Source organism: Ursus maritimus, unplaced genomic scaffold (genome assembly GCF_017311325.1).
Source record: "Ursus maritimus isolate PB19 unplaced genomic scaffold, ASM1731132v1 scaffold_2, whole genome shotgun sequence".
In the NCBI taxonomy this organism is placed as follows: domain Eukaryota; kingdom Metazoa; phylum Chordata; class Mammalia; order Carnivora; family Ursidae; genus Ursus; species Ursus maritimus.
Window position 1 is genome coordinate 29,888,682 of NW_024424452.1, and position 20,150 is coordinate 29,908,831.

Consider the following 20,150-nt stretch of genomic DNA (forward strand, 5'->3'; position numbering starts at 1 on the left):
GGAGGGGGAGAGGCAGGCCCCACTGAGCAGGGAGCCCAACGTGGGGCTGGATCCCTGGATCTCGGGATCTTGACCTGAGCTGAAGGCAGCCGCTTCACTGAGCCCCCCCCAGGCACCCCAAACAGTTAATTTTTGAATAAGCATTCTATGCCCCAGAGCAAAATTCAAATGGTGCAGTAAGAATGGACTCTTGTTCATGCTTCTGGCAGCCCCCCCAGACAAAACCACGGTTACCAGTTCCTGGCAGGTTCTTGCCCACAGGGCTCTACACATTAGCAAGCAGACACATTTATTTTCTCTTTTGCTTCAATCTTTTAACACATGGTGATGGCTTAAAACCTGCAATGCTCTGCATCTTGCTTTCTTCATGGTGGAAATATGAAGCATGGTGGAGCACGGTGGTCCCCGAAGTCCATACACGGGTCCCTGCAACCTTGATGTTACAGTTCGAGGCCAGAGGGATTTTGCAGGTAAGGTTTACAGACCTTCGCAGAGGGCGATTATTCTGTATTACCTGGGTGTGCCCAGTGGTTCGAGGTGAGAGTGACCCCCTACGTATGTTCACATTCTGATCCCCAGACCCTGTGAACGTTACCTTATATGACAAAGGGGACTTCGCAGATGATGAATGTAAGGACCTGGTGATGGGGAGATTATCTTGGATAATCTTTAAGATGGGGACAGGAACCATAAGCCAATGAGTGTAGGAAGACTTCAGAAGCTCAAAAGACACGAAAATGGGTTCTCTCCACTCGGACCTTCCAGAAGAAATCAGCCCTGCCAACACCTTGATTTTTAGCCCGGTGAGATCCACATTCAACTTTTTTTTTTTTTTTTAAGATTTTTATTTTTAGGTAATCTCTACACCCAACACGGGGCTCGAACTTACAACCTCAAGATCAAGAGTTGCATGTTCTGAGTGGGCCAGCCAGGCACCTCTAAGTCTCTTTTAGTTCTATGAAACTCTATCGATGTGTTGTTTTCTGTGAATAGGGTGCTCATATGCCTGGTTCATTTATTGAAGAATCTTTCCAACTGTACCTGATGCTATTTTTATCACTTGTAACTCCTCTGTGTACTTGATTCTTTTCTGGCCCCTCTGTTTTCCACTTGAACAAAATATGGAGCCAGAAGACCCTCCACCCATAATTTCCAGCTCCTTTATTATGTCAATGAATGAGTAAATCCAGAGAAGTCATAAGACTTTTCTAAGCTCACACTACTAAGTGCTCAAGAGATGAGCTAACCTTCCCCACCCTACCCCAGCTTTTCCAAACCCACTAATCAACAGGGAGCAGGCTTTATTTCAAAGATAAAAGATACAGCAAAAAGTAGAAATCCTACCATGCCAGCCCTGAGATTACAATGAAATTAAACTGGAAACTAATAATAGAGAACAGAAAAATCCCCAAATACTTGGAGATCAAACAATACACTTCTAAATAACAAAGTGGTCAATGAAGAAATCTTAATAGAAACTAAAACATATTTCAAACTAAATGGAAGTGACAATACAACTTAACCAAAATTTGTGGGACTCAGCAAAAGCAGTGCTTACAGGGAAGTTTGTAGCATTGATTGTAGGTTTTCTGCGCATCTAATGTATGCAATCGATAATCTAAGCTCCCACCGTAGGAAACTAGAAAAAGAAGAGCAAATCAAAGAAAGCAGAAGAAATCCTAAAAATTAGAGCAGAAACCAATGAAATTGAAAAAGGATATCGGAGTCCACAAAACCAAAAGTTGGTTCTTTGAAAAGATAACCTGGCTCTAGGCTTGTAAATTTTATTTAACAAAGAAAAAGAAAGGATACAAATTACTAATATCAGAAATGAAAGAGAACGCATCATCATAGAGCCTGTGGACATTAAAAGAATAGTAAAGGAATACACTCTATACCCACAGATCTGATAACCTAGATGAAACGGGCCAATTCCTTGAAAGACACAATCTGCCAAAAACCATATAAGAAGGAACAGGTGATTTGAATAGGTCTGTATTTGTTAAGGAAATCAATAATAAACCAGTCAATAATTAACCTTCCAAAACAAAGCAGTGCAGATGGGTTTACTGGTGAATTCTACCAAACGTTTAAGGAGAAACAGTACCAGTTTTCTGTAATCTTTTTCAAAAGCTAGAAGCAGAGGGAATACCTATAACTCTGTGGGGTCAGCATTAATCCACTAGTGAAATCAGACAAACACGTTACAGAAAAGAAACAAAAAACAAACCACAGACCAATATCTTTCATGAACATAGATGCAAAAATCCTCAACAAAATATTAGCAAACTGAACCCAACAATGTATAAAAGGTATTATACACCATGATCAAGTGGGATTTATCCCAAGTATGTAAGTCTGGTTCAACATTTGGAAATCAGTTAATGTAATCCATCCCATCAAACATACTGAAGAAGAAAAATCACATGATTATGTCAGTAGGTGCAGGAAAAGCATTTGACAAAATGCAATACCCATTCATGACAAAAACTCAACCAGAAATAGAAGGGAAATTCCTCAACCTGTTAAAGAAAATCTATCAAAAAATCTGCAGTTAACATCATACTTAATGGTGAGAATCTAGAAGCTTCCCCACTGAGATCAGAAATAAGGCAAGAATGTTCCCTCTCACCACTCCTTTTCTTTTTTTTTTTTTTTTAAATGATTTTTTCCCCTCTGAAGTCCTCAGTTTGTTTCTCATAGTCCATGGTCTCTCATGTTTCATTCCCCCTTCTGATTACCCCCCCTTTCTTTATCCCTTTCTTCCCCTACCGATCATCCTAGTTCTTATGTTCCATAGATGAGAGAAATCATATGATAGTTGTCTTTCTCTGCTTGACTTATTTCACTTAGCATTATCTCCTCCAGTGCTGTCCATGTTGTAGCAAATGTTGAGAACTCGTTCTTTCTGATAGCTGAGTAATATTCCATTGTATATATGGACCACAACTTCTTAATCCAGTCATCTGTTGAAGGGCATCTCGGCTCCTTCCACAATTTAGCTATTGTGGACATTGCTGCTATGAACATTGGGGTGCATATGGCCCTTCTCTTCACTACGTCTGTATCTTTGGGGTAAATACCCAGTAGTGCAATGGCTGGATCATAGGGTAGCTCAATTTTTAACTTTTTAAGGGACCTCCACACTGTTTTCCAGAGTGGCTGTACCAACTTGCATTCCCACCAACAATGTAGGAGGGATCCCCTTTCTCCACATCCTCTCCAACAATTGTTGTTTCTTGCCTTGTCTATTTTTGCCATTCTAACTGGCGTAATCACCACTCCTTTTCAACATTGTTCTGGAAGTTCTAGCTAGTGCACTAGAACAAGAAAAGGAAATATAAGATATACAGATTGGGAAGGAGGAAATATAACTCTCTTTATTCCCAGATGACCTCTGACCATCTATGCATAAAATCTGAAAGAACTGACTAAATGACTCTTGGAACTATTAAGCTATTATAGCAAAGTTTCAGGATACAAGGTTCATAGACAAAAGTCAATTGCTTTCCTATCTATTAGCAACAAACAAGTGGAATTTGAAAGTAAAAACGACACCATTTCTAGTAGCATCCCCCAAACGAAATACCTAGGTATAAACCTAACAAAATCTGTGTGGGATATACATGAGGAAAACTATAAAACTCTGCTGAAAGAAATAAAATAACTAAATATATATGCAAAAGACCCTAACAGACCTCCCCCAAAATCTATGGATGGCAAGTGAGTGCATAAAAAGATACTCTGGATCATATGTCATCTGGGAAATGCAAATTAAAATAATGAATTTTACTTTTTGCCTATTTATACCTATTTGCATAGCTAAGATCTGAAAGCCTGACAACATCAGATGCTGGTGAGAATGTGGAGCAACAGGAACTCTCATATGTCGCCAGCGGGAATGGAAAATGGTGCGGCCACTTTGGAAGACGGTGGTTTCTTAGAAAACTAAACACACTCTGCCGTACGGCCTGGTGATCACGCTCTTTGGTATTTACCTGGAGAAGTTAAGGGCGCCTGGCTGGCTCCGTAAGTGGAGCATGTGACTCTTGGTCTCCGGTCGTTCAGTTCAACCCCCATGTTGAGCACAGAGCCTACTTAAACAAACAAACTTATGTCCACACAGAGCTCTGCACAGAGATGTTTATGGCAGCATTATCCATAATTACCGAAACTTGGAAGCAACCAGGGTGTCCCTCAGGGGGTGGATGGATCAGCACGCATGGTATATCCAGGCAATGGAATATGAGTCCGTTCTGAAGAGAGACGAGCTATCAAGCCAGGAGAAGATGGGAGGAACCTTAAGTGCATATTTGCAAGTGACAGAAACCAACGTGAGATGGCCACATACTACGATTCCAACTCTACGACATTCTGGAAAAGACAAAAGTATGGAGACCGGAAGTGAAGAGATCAGGGATTTCCAGGGACCAGGAGAGGGAACGATGAATAGGTGACTCATAGAGGAGTTTCATGGCAGTGAAAATACCCTGTATGATGCTGTGGTGATCGATACAGATCATTATACGTGTGTCCAAACCCGTAGCACGTACACCACCAGGAGTGAGCCCTAAGGCACAGTATGAGCTTGGCAGGATAACGATGCACGATGCATCAGTGTGGGTTCTTCAGTTCCATCAAATGTCCCACTGTGCTGGGGTCATTTGATAACGGGAGGCTGTGCATGTGTGGGGACAGGGGGTAAATGGGAAGTCTCTAGGCCTTCTCTGTTTTGCTACGAACCTAAAACTGCTTGAAACGATGAGGTCTGGAGAAATGTGGGTGTGGGTCATTAAGGACCAGTGTTTTGTGAACTCCTCCACCCAGGGAAGAAGAGCTCACTGTGCCCCCTACTGGTAAGTTCTCTACAATGGGTTCTCTCTTGCCCTACCTATGCAAAATAATGCTGTCTTTGGATGGATTAAAATGAAGGCTTGCGAATTTTCACAACTCTGACTTGGGTGTGATAGGACTTAATTTATCCTCTGTGTGAATTCAGAACGAGGAGCTCAATCCCCAGTTACTAGCAAGCCCAGCCCTACTCCCTGCCTTTTTTTTTTTTTTTTTTTTTTTTGAGGAGGAAGCTGGACTTGTCTGACTTGTCTAGGAGGGTCTTTCTGCAAATCAAGTCCTTGAGTCCTGGTGCTCCATCCAATGGGTTCACCAGCTTTTCGCCCAGTAAGGATAGAAACATGGAGAAGCGGAACCAGAGATGCAGGGAGCCCTACCCTGGCCAGCTATGGTAGAATGGCCTGATGGCACACTCAGCTAGTCATCACACTGGTCTGGAGGGAGCTCCTCCTCCCCCCCCCCCCCCCCCCCCGGTAGTTCTGATTTTCCAGGCCCAGGATGTGATGCCGCTGTGTTGACTGGGAACCGCCAGGTGAAACATAGCAAGGTTTTCTACCAAATTCCTGACCGTGAACAGGGGAGGATTCTAGGACTGTGGGCAGAGACTAGAGTCTCCTGGAGAAGATGGAGGAAGGCTGACCCCTGAGCTAAGCTGCAGAATTGAGAGAGAGGAGACTCTGGAGCCAGGTGGAGTCTAGCTGTGTGACTTGGGGCAAATGACTTAACCTCTCTGTGTCCCACTTCCTTGTCTGTACCAGGGGATGATATTAATTCCACCTCAGCGGTGGTTTTGGTGGTGGGGTGAGGGGGAGGTTTGACTGAGTGAGTTAATATTCAGTGAGTGCTTTGCCCAGTGCCTGATGCGATTTTTAAAACTTGAGATATATTTGACATACGACACCGTGTAGGTTGGAGGTGTGTGACACCTTGGCTTGATACATTCATCCCGCAGCGTGGTTGCCCCTGTAGCATGAGCTGACTCCCCTGTGCTGTCCCGTAACCATCATTTCTTCTAGTGTGTGGCACGACTCAGAGCTCGTCTTCTAGCAAGCTTAATGTTCATAATCCAGTTTTCTGGTCTGGAATCACTGTATTAGGTCTCTAGGGCTTAGCAACTGGTTGTAAGTATACAATTTTCTAATAACATTAGTATCTGTTCGGGTTGGGTTTTTTGTTTTGTTTTGTTTTTGAGTTTTAAGGCAATCTCTCCTTCATAAACTCCCAACAATCCTCTGGCATAAAAACCATTCCTTTCTCAAAACCAGGGCTCTCCTTGGTACGGTTCACGTCTTCTGCATGTGTGTCTCATTTCCTCGCCGGGATTTTAGCTCCTGTAGACCCGCCCTGTTTGATGTAGTTTTCTTCTTTTCTTTATAGCATTTGGCCCCACCCAGAACATGTCATGGGCCTCCAGGCAGCTGTAAGGGGACTTTTAAATCTTCAGCCCTGCGGGTTGGGGGCCAGTGAACATGTTTGAGCTGGCGGACAGGTGGGAGGGCAGAATTTCTGGTTTCAAAATATAAGAAGAAAGTGGACCATGTATAAAAGTGTAATTGGTTGTTTCTAGAAAACATCATGTGTCAGCCAGTCAGCTGAGCCTCAGTGTAACTCTCAGACAGTTACACTGAATGAGCACTTCACTGTCCATCAAGGGGTGAATGAATAAGCAATCTGTGGTTTAGCTGTCCTGTGGAATAGTACGAAAAGGCAGGAAGCACAGACAGCTACATCATGCGCGAGCCTGGAAAACGTGACGCTCGACGCAGGAGACCAGTCGCTAAAGGCCACCTACTGAATGGTTCCATTCCTATGAAGTACCCACGGTTGGCGAATGCATGGAGACCGCCTGTAGATCAGCGGTGACCAGGGACTGGGGTGACAGGGAATGAGGAGTCGCCTGGTGATGGGATTTCCTTTCCTGGGGATGAAATGTTCTAAAGTTGGTTGTGGGGATGGTTGTGCAACTCTGCGTGGACCAAAAACCATTGAGTTTTGCACTTTCCATGGGGGAGTTGTCGTATCTGCATATCGTGATAAAGTGGTTTATAAAAAGCAGATTGAGAGCGGGAGGTAGGTGCCGATGAGGGGGTGCTGAAGGAGGTGGGGGCCCAGGAGGTTGGCTGCCTGGAGCCTAAAACCAAAGGTGCCGGTGAAAGGGACTTTTCAGCTGAGGAAGAGGAGGGGGGGTCTGGGAAAGGACATGGAGCAGGGTGAGCCAACCTCCCCCCTCTTCTTATCTGCTGGTCCTAATGTGTCAAGGAGGGAGGCCTTGGGCCTGAGCTCTGAGAGACCCTGCAGCTGTCCCCTGTTTGGTGACAGCCATGGCTAAGGCCTGGCCTTGCCTACCCAGAGCAGTGGGACAGACGAGCCAGACCTAACAGTGATGACAGTCTCGTGACATTGTGGAGGCACTCGGTGCCACCAAAGTGCCATTTAAACATGGTTAAAATGGTAAATTTGATTAGACCCCATTTAAAAAAAAAAATCAACCCATGGCCGTGTTTGCCTTCTGCCCTGAGAGCTCCATTTACAAGGCTTGAAGAGGCAAACCTTTCTTTGCCCTATACTGAAAAGGGATTTTCCCCCTCATTGGTCAGCGGCGCCCCCCCCCCCCATCCTGGGTAGAGTGCTAAGAACTTTATCAGAGGCTTCTGATTGGCTGGGTCTTTGCTCCCCTCCCCACCGGCCCCCGGGATGGGAGAGTTGATCCAAGCTGAACACGCCCCTTTGGGAAAGAAAATCCCTTCCAGGGTGCTCTGTGCCATTGGAGAGAGGCTGATGGTGTGGGGCTCCCTTGGGCTGGTGGCGGTGCTGGTGCCCATGGGGCTCCTCGGTCTGATCCTGCTCTGGGTGCTGGTGGCCGTGACTTCGGGGAGTAAGTAAAGCTGGTGTGGTCCTGGCTCTGTCTGGGCGGGAGCTGGGACAGCAGCTCATCCACCTGGGACAGAATTTCTGCAGCTAGATGCCTGTTCACCTGCTTCTCTGCCTCGCTTGGTTTGGCCTTTCGTGGGGAAAAGCAGAGAGAGCTTATAGGTGGATCCCTCATTTCTTGCTCCTGTCTGCCACCGACCTCCTCTGAAACCTGAGACCAGATCCGCAATCCTGAGCCATGACATGCTGACCTTGGGTGCTCGAGCCCGTGTGCGGGGATGCTTAGCTGCCTGCCGGGCTGTATGAGCTTGAAGATGCTAAGGAGCTCTCTGGTGCAGGGTAACTGGGTGAAATGAGCTTTTATCTGCTGTCTGTTTACTGCAGAAGGGGCTAGGACAGCACTTTTCAGTAAAAATACAATGGGAGCCAATATGTAATTTGAAAGTTTCTAGCAGCCATGTTTAAAAAATGTTAAAAAGGTATGGGTGACATTAATTTTAAGAATATATTTTACTGGACCCAATAGAGCCAGAATCTCATTAGAACATGTAATCAATGTAAAAACTATCAGTGAGATGTATTTTCCGTTCTCTGAAATCCAGTGTGTGTTTTATACTGAGAGTGTATTTCAGTTTTTCTTTTTTAAGATTTTATTTTTAAGTCCTCTCCACACCCAACGTGGGGCTTGAACGTTCAACCCCGAGATCAGGAGTCACGCGCTCTCCCAAGTGAGCCAGCCAGGCGCCCCCATGTTCCAGTTCAGATACTAAACTTTCATTGCAAATACTTGATGTGTATTTTGATTACCTAAGATATAGAGTTGAAAAAGGAACTTTGTATTCTAAGTTGTTTTAGACGTACTTAAGTTTCCCAGTAGCTGACTTTAGTAACGGTTTTTAATTTAAAATTAATAACAAAAAATTAAACTAACAAATTACAAAATGAAGAGCTCCTCTGTAACCCCAGCCACATGTCAGATGCCCACTAGCTACCGTGGCTGGCATCTGTCTATTTTGCTGGATGGTGCAGGTCAGGTTATAGCTGTTTTTTAATTTTGCTTTGTTTTTTGGGTTTTTTTTTTTTTTTTTTTTTTTTGCTATCTTTTTAGCACTTAATTGCCCAGTGCATAGTAGGTATTCAGTAAATCTGTTCTGGATTAAATGAATGAACACAGAACAGAACTGACATCTGAGAAAGCTGAAATGAGACCCGGTTTCATTTCCAGGCTGTAGAGATAGCCTCAATTTCAGTCCATTTCAAATCTCTCCCTAGAAATGAGTAGAATCCGATGGGAAGATTTCTTACCTCCCAAGACTCCGTGTTTCCCCCCTCCTTTGTTGATCTCTTAAGTGAGATTGTTGAACTGTTTTGAAACTTTTTTCTTTTGATTTAATTTTTTTTTAAGTGTTGGAGAGGTGGAAGGGAACAAGACTCTGTTTGAGCACTGATGCACACACCTCGTTTCTGGAGCTCACGGTGGATGGGGGCTCACGGGCTCGGCTGCTTTGTGGCATAGCTGGTGGGCAAAGCAGATGGAGAGGTTGTTGGACAAGCAAACAGGCAGAATGCTGGATCTGTGCACGACTGGGCGTTTAACGATTATGTGTAAATTAACGATTATATGTAAACAGGTTTAATTTGGTGCCCAGAGTACATGTTGTCAAAGAGTTGGAGGAAAATTGGGAGGTAAATCCACTGAGTTAAATGTCTTTGAAATGCAGTTTTACCCATCGATACTCGAATGCATTTTGTTAGATGACCGACAACATTTGGGAGTTGGGGATATCCTACCATGTTCTTGTGTTGCCAAGGGTCTATACAAAATAGTCTAAAATGCACTTGACCCTGTCTGGGGAAGTGCTTTGTCTTTCAAGGGATAAAGCAGGCTGGCATGGGTAACGATTGAGGCACGGTGGGGTGGTTTTGAGGATAGAAATGGTATGATTGAAAAGCCATTGTATGAAAATGGCGGCAGCTGGATACCTGGCTACGGCTGCTCCGGGAGGGCTGATGGTGGCCGATGGTGGCTGGAAAGATCCAGGCAAATGGCTGGAAGGAAGGACAAAGAGGGTTGACAGATGGTGGAAGTGGGGAGGCCCCAGGCTGGGGAGGAGGGCTGGGGGATTCCCTGCAGAGGGAGCTCAGTGTCCTGAGGTAGGGGCTCAGCAGGTCGGGAGCCCATGCTGTTCATGCTGTGGTTGTCTTCTGCAGCTGAGAAGGCGGTGGGGGCAGGGATGAGGTGTCCCGAGACCCACCAGGGAGCAGCACTAGACCCCACCATTCACTGCTGCAGCCCCTTGGTCTGGCTTGTTGGTTCACAGTGGTCAGGGCGGGCCCGCTGGGGTGGAACGGCAGGAGCCTGGGGTGTGGAAAGCAGGAGGAAGAGTGTTTGGGCAGGAAGCAACAGCGTGTGCAGAGGCCTTGATCTGGAGAAGAGCCAGTATGGCTGGAGGGTGAAGGTGGGGTGAGATGTGGCCGGAGGGCAAAGCGAGGCCAGCTCTCAGGGTAAGGACGTCCTTATGAGTGCATGTGGCTTGGGGGTGGTGGGCAGGAGACCTAGGAGCTGTTAAACCAGGAGTGATGTGATCAGGTTTTTAGGTTTTTCAGATGACTTTAGCTGTGGACGAGGAATTGTGGACATGGGGAAGAGTTAGGAGGCTACTGCCATCATTTAGGCATGAGAAGATGTGGCTTTGCCTAGAGTGATGGCCAGGGAGATGAGACACAAGGAGGGAGGGAGGGAGGGAGGAGAGGAGGGAGGCAGGGATGAAGAGATGGAGAGAGGGAGGGAGAGAGAAATGGAGGGAGGGGGAGGGGAGGGGAAGGAAAGGAAAGAGATGGAGGGAGGGAGGGGAGGATGGAGGGAGGGAGGAAGGGATGGATGTAGAGGGAGGAGGGAGGGAGGGAGCAATACGGTAAAGGAGTGGAAGCACAGATGACTCCCAGTCACCAGCCTAAGCCATCAGGACAGTGGTGCCACCTCACAGGATGGGGAAGAGCAGGTTGGGTAAGGGGTGGGGAGGTCACTCCCAGCCCTACAGGAGAGAGGAGAGCGGGCGTTCTCTCTTTTCCCCTTGAGCCCTTAAACGTCCCATTCATGAGTAGGTCAGTGGCCCACGGGCTGGGGCCCTCCTCCTTCTGACCTTGCCCTCGTTCCATCTGATCTGTGGTTTCAGCCGTTCCAGATTCGCTGGCGAGACCGCCCTGCGTGACCGCGTGCACAGGTGAGCGAGTCTCCCGGGAGACCGTATCACACCTCTGGTGACCAGGAGGCAGGATGGGGTGGGGTGGTTGTGGGAACGAAGCGGACCAGCTGCCAGGTGTGATTAGGGACAGACTCGGAGGGCATGTCCCTGTTCCCAGGAGAGGCCTGTTGGGCGGAGCCAGGCCGGTTCTGGAAAGGCCATCTGGTCATCAGCAGTTAGAGAAGCAAACAGCACGCCCGAGGTAAAGCCCGTGGGCTCTGGCCTCATGCCCTGTGGTCCCCAGGTGGAATAAACATCTGTTCCGGGTGATTCTGTTTGCACTTCGGGGTGGAGCAGACGAGAGAGCCGCAGGGCAAATTCTTTGGAGGGAGAGAAGCACCCTGGGAGTGAAAGGTGTGGCTGTGTTGGAGCACAGGAAAATGTCCATTCACTTGCAAGCCCAGTGAAGGGTGGGGTGTCATAGTTGGTTTTGCAACCCCGTCACCCAGCCTAAATAGAGAGTTGGAGAAGTACAGAGCTGTTTGATCCTGAATCAGCCCTTCCCGCCACCTCTGTGCCCCTGAGGCTGGTCTGCTTGACGGTTTTGCCCCCGTAAGAGTTCAGGGCGACCCCCTCCTAGCACACACTACTGTCCTCAGGGCAGCAGGTGAGGAGTCAGACTTCCAAGGTTGGCATCCCGGCTGTGTGACCTTGGGTGAGTGAGTTAACCTCTCTGAGCCTCCGCTTCTACCTCTGTAACATGGGGAAAATAAGAGCACCCACCTCCACGCTGGTTAAGAGGCGTGAGTGGGTTCACGTGAGCGTAGATCAGTGGTTCTGAGCCGGGACGGTCGTACCCCTCAGGGATGTCTGGCAATGTCTACAGATGGTTTGGGTTATGGCAACCGGGTGTCCCATCAAGTGGGAAGAGGCCAAAGACGACATACAAAGCTCTCAGAAGGGGGCTCAGTACCTGAGAACAGTGGTTCATATTTACCAAGCACTAAACTAACTGTTAATATTTTAATTTTCCTCTTTACCTTCCCGGGAGTGTGCAGCCCTCCAGCCTTCCCCTCCACAGGGAGCAGGCAGCTCAGGACCCAGGTGGAGGGAGGGAGGTGGGAACAAGGATGTCCAAATAGTCTCTGTGGAGTTGGGTCCCCGAGGGTGATGGGCTGTCAAGGTGACACTGTGCCCTCTGCTCTCCAGGGTCAGCTGATCCCCACCTCCCTGTGGGCACCCGATACACCTATCACTTTTCCACCAACACCAGTACTGGCCTGCAGGGGGACCCCGCGGAGGGGAGTGGCCTTGGCCTCCAAGGCTTGGTCATTGTCGACGTGCTTGGCCCGTGCCAGATGGCCTTATGGGTGAGTGTCTTTGGGCAACCTAGAGGTCACAGTGATGCTGTGGAGGGCCAAGGGGAAGCCACAGACCCCTCAGCTTTCCAATAGAGAGGAGATTTCTGAGGAATCTCAAAGTCAATAAGTCAGGACTTGGGAGGTTACATGGGAACATGGCGCCATTTTGGTTGTAGGAGGTGCCCAGGGAGGAAATAACCGTGGTTAAAAAAAGAGTGAGGGTATTCCTTGGAGCAAGTAGAGCTATGGGTTGGGCACGAGCTGTGTCTTTGGTAGGAATGAAGGTCAAAGCTGGGGAACCTGCAGATCCCAGGAATGAACAAAGCCAAACCCAGTCAAGAGCCTTGTAGACAAATGGACACACTGGAGGGGATACCCAAGGCCTGGATGGAGCCCCCAGGCCTGCCCTGGGCAACTTTATACTGGACACTGGGCCTTGCAGTGCCTGGGTCCACGGCTCGTGTTAAAGGCAAGTGGTAAGGTGGCGTGGTGGTATTGGCTCTGGGCTCTGTCGAGGCAGAATTATGAGCTAGACTTGGTGGTCCTAGGTTTTCTCTTATTAAGATTTTCCCCAGAGCTCCCTTGTGTTCTCGCAAGTGGAAGTGCCTGGCCATTCTTTCCTGTCTCCTTCCTAATGATTCTCTTGTTTTCTGAACAGACCCTCCCATCCTGCATAAATGGCCTCTTAGTTTCACTGGAGTCCTCTCTCATTCATGCTGGAGAAGCAGTTGAACTGGCTGGAGCACTTGCGGACAAGAGTTTTTAAAAAAAACCTTTTTTTTTTTTTTTTTAATGTTTCATGTAGATCACAGGATGGGGTCTTTCATGGGGTGGCTCTGAGCTGCCTCTGAATTCTTAAGCCATCCAAAATGTCTGTTAAGCTCAGACCTGCCACTTTGTTGTCTGTCTGCTCACGTCCATCAAAATACCAGCAGCCGTATGGTTTTTTCCACAGGACCGGTTTTCACAAAGCAAATGGTGTGCTGCTGCTGACTCATTCGGTTGCTTTGTTTTTAGCATTAAAAAAAAGAAAAATTGATGGGAGCCTGGGTGGCTCAGTCAGTTGAGCATCCGACTCTTGATTTCAGCTCAGGTCACGTTCTCAGGGTCGTGAGAAGGAGCCTTTGTCGGGCTCCACATTGGACGTGGGGGCTGCTTAAGATTCTCTCCTTCTGCCCCTCCCCCTGCTGCACTCTCTCAAAAATTTAAAACATATCCCCTGGGTGTCCCAGGAGAGGTCCCTGACTCATGGTGCTTTCTGCTTCAGCTCCAGGATTTCCAGGTGACATCTATCCTGGGGTCCAAGGTGGCAGTTCTGAGGGAGTCAGAGAATGTGAGGTAAGACACTAGGCCTTGCACCTTGTGGGACTGGACGTGTGAACCCCAGACGCTCTTCCCACAGCTGCCACGTGCTGGACGCTCCAAGTTAGATGGGAAGAGTGATACCCTCTTAGGTTTGGACTTGGAGGCACCCAGACCGGATCGTCGGTGGGGACTGCCGTAGGAGCCTTGGGTGACTCTCAGTAGCCTCCGCGGTCTTCCCTTACGTGGTGGACAGAACTCACTTCCTGTTTCCCTGCCTGTCACCCCCAGCGTGCCCAGATTTTGTGTTTGTCCAGCACCCTCTGGGCATTGTCCTTGAGTACGTTCTGGAAGACACTGGGTGTCTTCCGCTAAAGCCCACCCCTCTCTCCTCCCTGTCTCTGCTGAGATGGGGGTTTTCTTGGAGACCCGTGGCCTTTCCTGTCCCAAGCTAAGCCTCCCTTTTGTGACCTGACCAAGCCTGGAATTCTCTCTCCGGCTTGTTTCCCAGGACTCCCTGGCAGTGGCCTCCGTGGCCTCAAAGCTCAGTCCAGACTGAAGACAAGCCCATCTCTGTAGATTCCTCTTCCTTTTTTATTGCAAATTCATTTGTTAAAAAAATAAAGCCTTTGTGCTGGGGTGCAGGGATGGGGGATGCTGCCGAGGGGCAGCTGGATCCCCGCCGAAAGGCAAAGGCGAAAGGCGTGGGGTGGTCTCCTCCACAGGGGCATGCGGGCTATTGTCCTTGGGCTCCTCATCAGAAATGCTAAGTCAGAGGGCTGGGGGTTGTCAGCTCCTTGAGGCCCGACTGACATTTGCTATTCTGGAAGGGGCGGGCACCATTAGCATTTCTCTGGGGCCAGGCCTGAGACCCAGAGGGCTACTTCTAGAAGATCCCCAGATATTAGTTGGAGCTGGAGAGGTGGCAGTGACCTCCCAGGGAGGTACAAGTAGAGACACTTCCGTCCCTCAAAATTCTGCCCTGCTGGCTGGACGCTGGACTTGAGCTCTATTCTACCCCCACACACAACTGGGGACTTCACCACCCGTCACCCCACTGCACCCCCATCCCCTCGCCTGGCAGATGCAAGACACAGGCTCCTTCCTGCCAGGTGAGGGGTGGCCAGACGAGCACTGGGCTGAATTCTGGTCCCAGCTCCTCCCTGACTTGCTGTGTGATCCCCTTGAGTAGCCCCCCCCACCCCCCGCCCCAGGCCTCTTTTCCTCATCTGGACAGTGATGGAGTCTCAAGTCACTTCCCGGGGTGGGGGGAATTTGAGACCCATGACCCTAGAGCCAGCCTGCCTGGGTTCGAATCCGAGCTGCTGCCCCAAACAAGTCACATTCGGGTCCTGAGCCTCAGTTTCCTCCTCTGTAATGTGTGTGTGGGGGAAGGCTGGCTCCCTCCCCGGTGGGCTGGGGAAATGAGACTGTTTGGAATTCAGAACGCTCTTGGACGTGCAGTTTTCGAGTATTTGACGCTGGGCACACACTGGTATTTCTGGTGCAAGTGTTAGTAAGGCAGGGGGCAGCTTTGAGTCAAGAGTTGGCCACCCCTTGTGTTTGATTCAGAAGTTGCTGGAGAACCCAGCTCAAGAGGGAAGCAAGGCTGTTTGGAAAGATGTGGGGGTACCCTGGGGGGCTTCCTATGCAACTGACCTATAGCAGAAGGAGCAGGGATATGTGGCCCCCACAGTGAAGAGGTGTCCTGGAGCCTTTGAGGGGCTCCGCCTGACTCCCGCCCACCCGTTCCCAGCGCGGCCCTAGGCCGCCACCCGCTGCGCTTCGTCCTGCAGGCAGGGCGTGTGGCCCGCCTGTGTCCCCGCCGCGCGGAGCCTCGCTGGGCGCTGAACGTGAAGCGTGCGGTGCTGAGCCTCCTGCAGGGGCGTCCGGGCACCCGTGCCCCCCAGACCCTCGAAGAGGTGAGGCCAGGAGCCTGGAGGGGGTGGGGGCGGGGGAGGAGCCTGGGGCAGACAGGGAGCTGACGGTCCCGCTGGCCCAGGAGGACGTCCTGGGCAGGTGTCCCACCACGTACGAGCCCCATGGTGCCCAGCTGCGCAAGACCAAGGACCTGGCCCGCTGCTCCCTGCGCAGAGTGCGCTCCTCCCTGCGCTCCCAGGCTCTCCCCGGGGAGCAGGTAAGTGCCCTCGGTCCTCCCATCCACTCCCCCAGTCCCGCCTTCCTTCCCTCCTCCTTCCTCAACTCACCGCCCTGCCCCATCTACAAGTCTACATGGTTAGTCCCCTCCTTTCCCTCTTCCTTTCTCCTTCCCTCCAAACTCCTCTGCTCCCTCTGCTGCCTGCCACTTCCTCTGCTCCCCTCCTGTCCCTGCTCCCTGCAGAGCACGTGTTTTGTAAATAGTACCTTTCTGGGGAAGGATAAGAGACGATCCTTGGTGCCCTTAACTACTGTTAGACAAAGTCTGATCCCTGGCATCCCTCGCAGCTGCCTCTCCTGTTTTGCATTTTCATCCTGCGGTTTTATGACTTGCCCTGGGGTTCCTGTTCCTGGGACTTTCTTGCTTCTCTTGTGTCCCCCCTCCCCCCATCAGCCTTTGCTTGGGCTGCTGGTACTACAACCCCGGGTGGGGGGGCTGAGGTCCCGTGTTGAAGCCCCTGGTGTGCCCCATCTCCCTCCAGCCCTCCAGGGTTCCCTCACAGCCTGGACCTCCCCTGAGCCCCTGCCTTTCCCGCCCCCGTGGTCCAGCAGGCTGGCCTGGCCTCCCGCCTGACCTGCGTCCAGAGTTTCCAGGCTGGCGTGCTGAGGGAGGCCTCCTGCATGGAGCTGGACACTGTGGGGCCCCTCTCTGAGAAGGCAAGTGCTGTGCAGATGCGGACCCTTTCCTCACTCACCCTGCTGCGTGCGATGTCCCTGGATCCGGCTGTCACAGGTGACCAAGGGTGGTTGTGAGGACCCTCAGAGGAGCCTTGAGACCTCCTTTGGTGGAGGGGCTCAAGCAGGCCTAGGCTCTGTTCCTCTGTCCCTGTCTGTCTTGAACCGTTTCTGAAAATGGCTATTGTCAGGAGAGTCCGTCTCTTTTTCTAGAAGTTTCTCCAGAAGTTTCTGCCGGCTCACACGGCTCATGCTTGGTCTTGACGTTCTCCCTGGGTTGTCTTCAGTGGAGATAGAATCTTCTGCTTCCCTGCTTTTGTGAGCGAATTCTGCCTTCCATCTGATGACCTGACCATTTTGGGGGGCAAGCTGACTCAGCTTTCCTGGTTTTCTGGAAAGTCTCTGCCAACACATAGCATTCCCTGGAGCTTGGCTCTCTTCCCCAATTTTGCATGGAAAGAAAGAAGCAAGGCATGCATCTGAGGGAAAAAGATAATTTTTTGTGATTGAAAAACTGTTTCTCTGAATAATAAAAATGATTATTATTGCCGACACTCGGGAAGAAGGATTTACTGTGGGCCAGGAGCTGTACTGAGTGTTTTATGTGAATTATTTAATTCAGCTCTTACTATGAGCCCATTAGGAAGGTACTGTTATTAGTCACATTGTCAAATAAGGAAGCTGTGCCTCCAAGAGGTAAGAGGACTTGTCTGAGGTCGCACAGCTAGTGAGAGGCAGAGCTGAGACTCGAACCCCCAGCTCCGTTCTGTAGCCCTGGCCGGTAGCCCTTGAGCTTCTGAACCCGGGCTCACTGCACCACCTGCAGGAGAACCTGGGGCTTCCCAGCATCCTCTCTGGTGCCATGAGACACTGGCTATAAGATCCCAGCCCCACTTGCCTCCTGAGCTCTCCCTCAGGCACCATGCTAGCCGGACGGGGCATCTAGTCCTGTCAAGGCCCAGGGGCTCCCCACTGAGTTGAATGAGCTTTTCATTTTTTTTTTCTTCTTTCACTAAGATACAAGGGGTTTTATTTATTTTTTATTATTTCTTAAAAATTGTATTTGACAGAGCCAGAGAGCACAAGCAGGGTGGGGGTGGGGGAAGCCAGAGGGAAAGGGAGAAGCAGGCTCCCGGCTGAGCTGGGAGCCTGATGCAGGACTCGATCCCAGGACCCTGGGATCATGACCCGAGCCGAAGGCAGACGCTTAACTGACTGAGCCACCCAGGCGCCCCTAAAGATTTATTTATTTTGAGAGAGAGAGAGCACGGGGAGGGGGAGAGGGAGAGAGAATCTCAAGCAGACTCGAGGCTGAGTGCAGAGCCCGACTCAGGGCTTGATCTCATCACCCTGAGAGCACAACCTGAGCTCAAACCAAGAGTTGGATGCTCAGCTGACTCAGCCACCCAGGCACCCCATCAGTGGTTTTATTTTTATTTTTTATTTTTAAATTAAAAAAAGTTTTAATTTACCTGCTGTACAGTTAATCCATTTATTATTTTTTAAAAAAGATTTTATTTCTTTGACACAGAGAGCACAAGCAGGGGCAGTAGCAGGCAGAGGGGGAAGGAGAAGCAGGCTCCTTGAGCCCGACATGGGGCTCGATCCCAGGACCCCGGGATGGTGACCTGAGCTGAAGGCAGATGCTTCACTGACTGAGCCCCCCAGAAGCCCCCAATTAATCCATTTAAAGCGAACAATTTGATGGCTTCTGGTATACTCAGAGTTGTACACCTACCATGGCAACCAACTTTGCAACATTTTCTTCACTCCACAAACAAATTTCACACCCGTCTGCCATCACCCCTATCCCCTGCAGCCCCTGGCAACCACTCCGCATCTCTGGATTGGTCCGATCTGGATGTATCATTTAGACAGAATCACACAGTATGTGACCTTCTATAACTAGTTTCTTTCACTCTGGGTGTTTCAAGTTTTGTCCACATTGTAGCAGCTGTCTGACCTTTTTATTTCGGAATAACCTTGGGTTGCGTGGATGGACTTTTCTTGTTTTCTCTGTCAATCCAAGAGGGCTTTGGAGTTAGCCTGTTTGACCACTGCTCACAGATGGGTATAAAGGTTGTTTCCCATCTTTTGCTGGTAGCAACAATGCTGCCGTGACTGTCCTTGTGCTTATCCCCCCCCCCCAACCCCTTGTCAGAAGCATGCAGAAGGAAGCATTGGTAGGGTTGGGGGCGGCTCTCAGGGGACATTCTTCTCATTCTGGCTTTCCTCCATATGGTCATCCCCATCTAGTGCCTCCCACATCAGATCCGGACGATGGAGATGTTACTCCAAGCAGCCTCTTATACGAATGGGAGGAAACACAGTCTCAAGCTACAGTGGTCACAGCGGCCACGTCAGTGAGGAAGCTGTGCCTGGCTCAGACCACAAGCTTTGAGGTAAGTGCTTTCTCCAGCCCTAAGCCAGAATCTGGCGTGGGTCCCAGGGACGCCCTCTCTTTTTTGCCAAATCCTTTATGGTCTGCTCTACTTGATGTTCAGGATCAGGGCTGCTACGTATGGTTGCTCAGGTTGTGTACAGCACAGCTGTGCCTGGTTACAAAAGCAAAAGGAGGGGAAGAGATCTAACTTGTGTGTGCCAAACCTTGTGCCCCAGTACAGGTATGATACGAGCAAAGAGGAGACCTTTCTTTCATCTGTATATGGACAAATAGTCCTGTTGGGGTCTCATGCTATCTTTCTGAACGGGGTAAGGATGTGGCTGAGCACTTTGGACAAGGGGTCTCAAGCAGAAGACATTGGAGATGAGACCTGGGGGTGTCTCTTTAAAATCAAGGGGAGGGGCGCCTGGGTGGCACAGCAGTTGGGCGTCTGCCTTCGGCTCAGGGCGTGATCCCAGCGTTATGGGATCGAGCCCCACATCAGGCTCCTCCGCTATGAGCCTACTTCTTCCTCTCCCACTCCCCCTGCTTGTGTTCCCTCTCTCGCTGGCTGTCTCTAATAAATGAATGAAGTCTTAAAAAATAAATAAAATCAAGGGAAGAAAGAACTCTGAAAAAAGCTTGGAAAGGACCAGAGTCTGGAGCCTGAGCCCTGAGGACGGGTCTGGGGAGCAGGTCACCTAGCATCGCTGGAGCTGGACAGTGAGGACCAGCAGGGCTGGCTCCTGCAGGTCCTCATGGTCAGGATGATTTCTAGAATGTTCCAGGTACATAGCAATCTTTGTCCCACCATCCCTGCCATTCACAGCTCTGGGTGCCCCCACCAGTGACATTTTGGAGACTCACCACAGCCATGATTTCTGCCCCATCTCAGAGTCGCTGCTGACTTAGCGTGAGAGCCAGGGCCTCTCCTGGAAGGCATGAGAGATGAGGGATTTTTGATTCAGGCCTCAGCACCTGTGTGCTGAGAAGAGCAGAAAGGGGTGTTTTCCCTCTGATCCCTTAACTGCCTGGGAGGGTTCACACTGTCCTTGTTTGTTTATCCCGGATAATACCTGTTTCAGTGGCTGCTTACGCAGGACCCAGGATTTGGGGAACTGAAATTGGTCATTCAGGGGCCGGGCAGAGCAGGGCCCCTGTCTCCAGCTGTAGGCATGGTGCCAAGTGTCCCAGGCACACCCTCGCCCTCCAAAGCTTTCCGGCAGCACTTGGGTGTGGGGGCTCCTCAGATATGCAGATGACCACACCCTGAGCCTCGATATTCTGACCTGGCAGGTGGGGGCTGGGAACAGGTGTCTGGGTGCACCGCTCTGGGTTTCTCTGTGTTTCTCACGCAGAGTAGGG

General features: G+C 50.0%; 1 protein-coding gene across 1 annotated transcript in view; it reads left to right on the plus strand.

The window, feature by feature from the left end:
* LOC103668601 overlaps window positions 1-20,150 on the plus strand; it is a 151,814-nt gene continuing 131,664 nt past the window's right edge. The window contains exons 1-9 of the mRNA XM_040635322.1: window positions 1-803; window positions 3,823-7,726; window positions 10,899-10,946; window positions 12,117-12,277; window positions 13,536-13,606; window positions 15,327-15,492; window positions 15,573-15,707; window positions 16,280-16,460; window positions 18,674-18,804. Of these exons, the coding sequence (XP_040491256.1) occupies window positions 7,546-7,726; window positions 10,899-10,946; window positions 12,117-12,277; window positions 13,536-13,606; window positions 15,327-15,492; window positions 15,573-15,707; window positions 16,280-16,460; window positions 18,674-18,804 (1,074 nt within the window). The 5' untranslated portion in view covers window positions 1-803; window positions 3,823-7,545. The remainder of the gene's footprint in view (window positions 804-3,822; window positions 7,727-10,898; window positions 10,947-12,116; window positions 12,278-13,535; window positions 13,607-15,326; window positions 15,493-15,572; window positions 15,708-16,279; window positions 16,461-18,673; window positions 18,805-20,150) is intronic.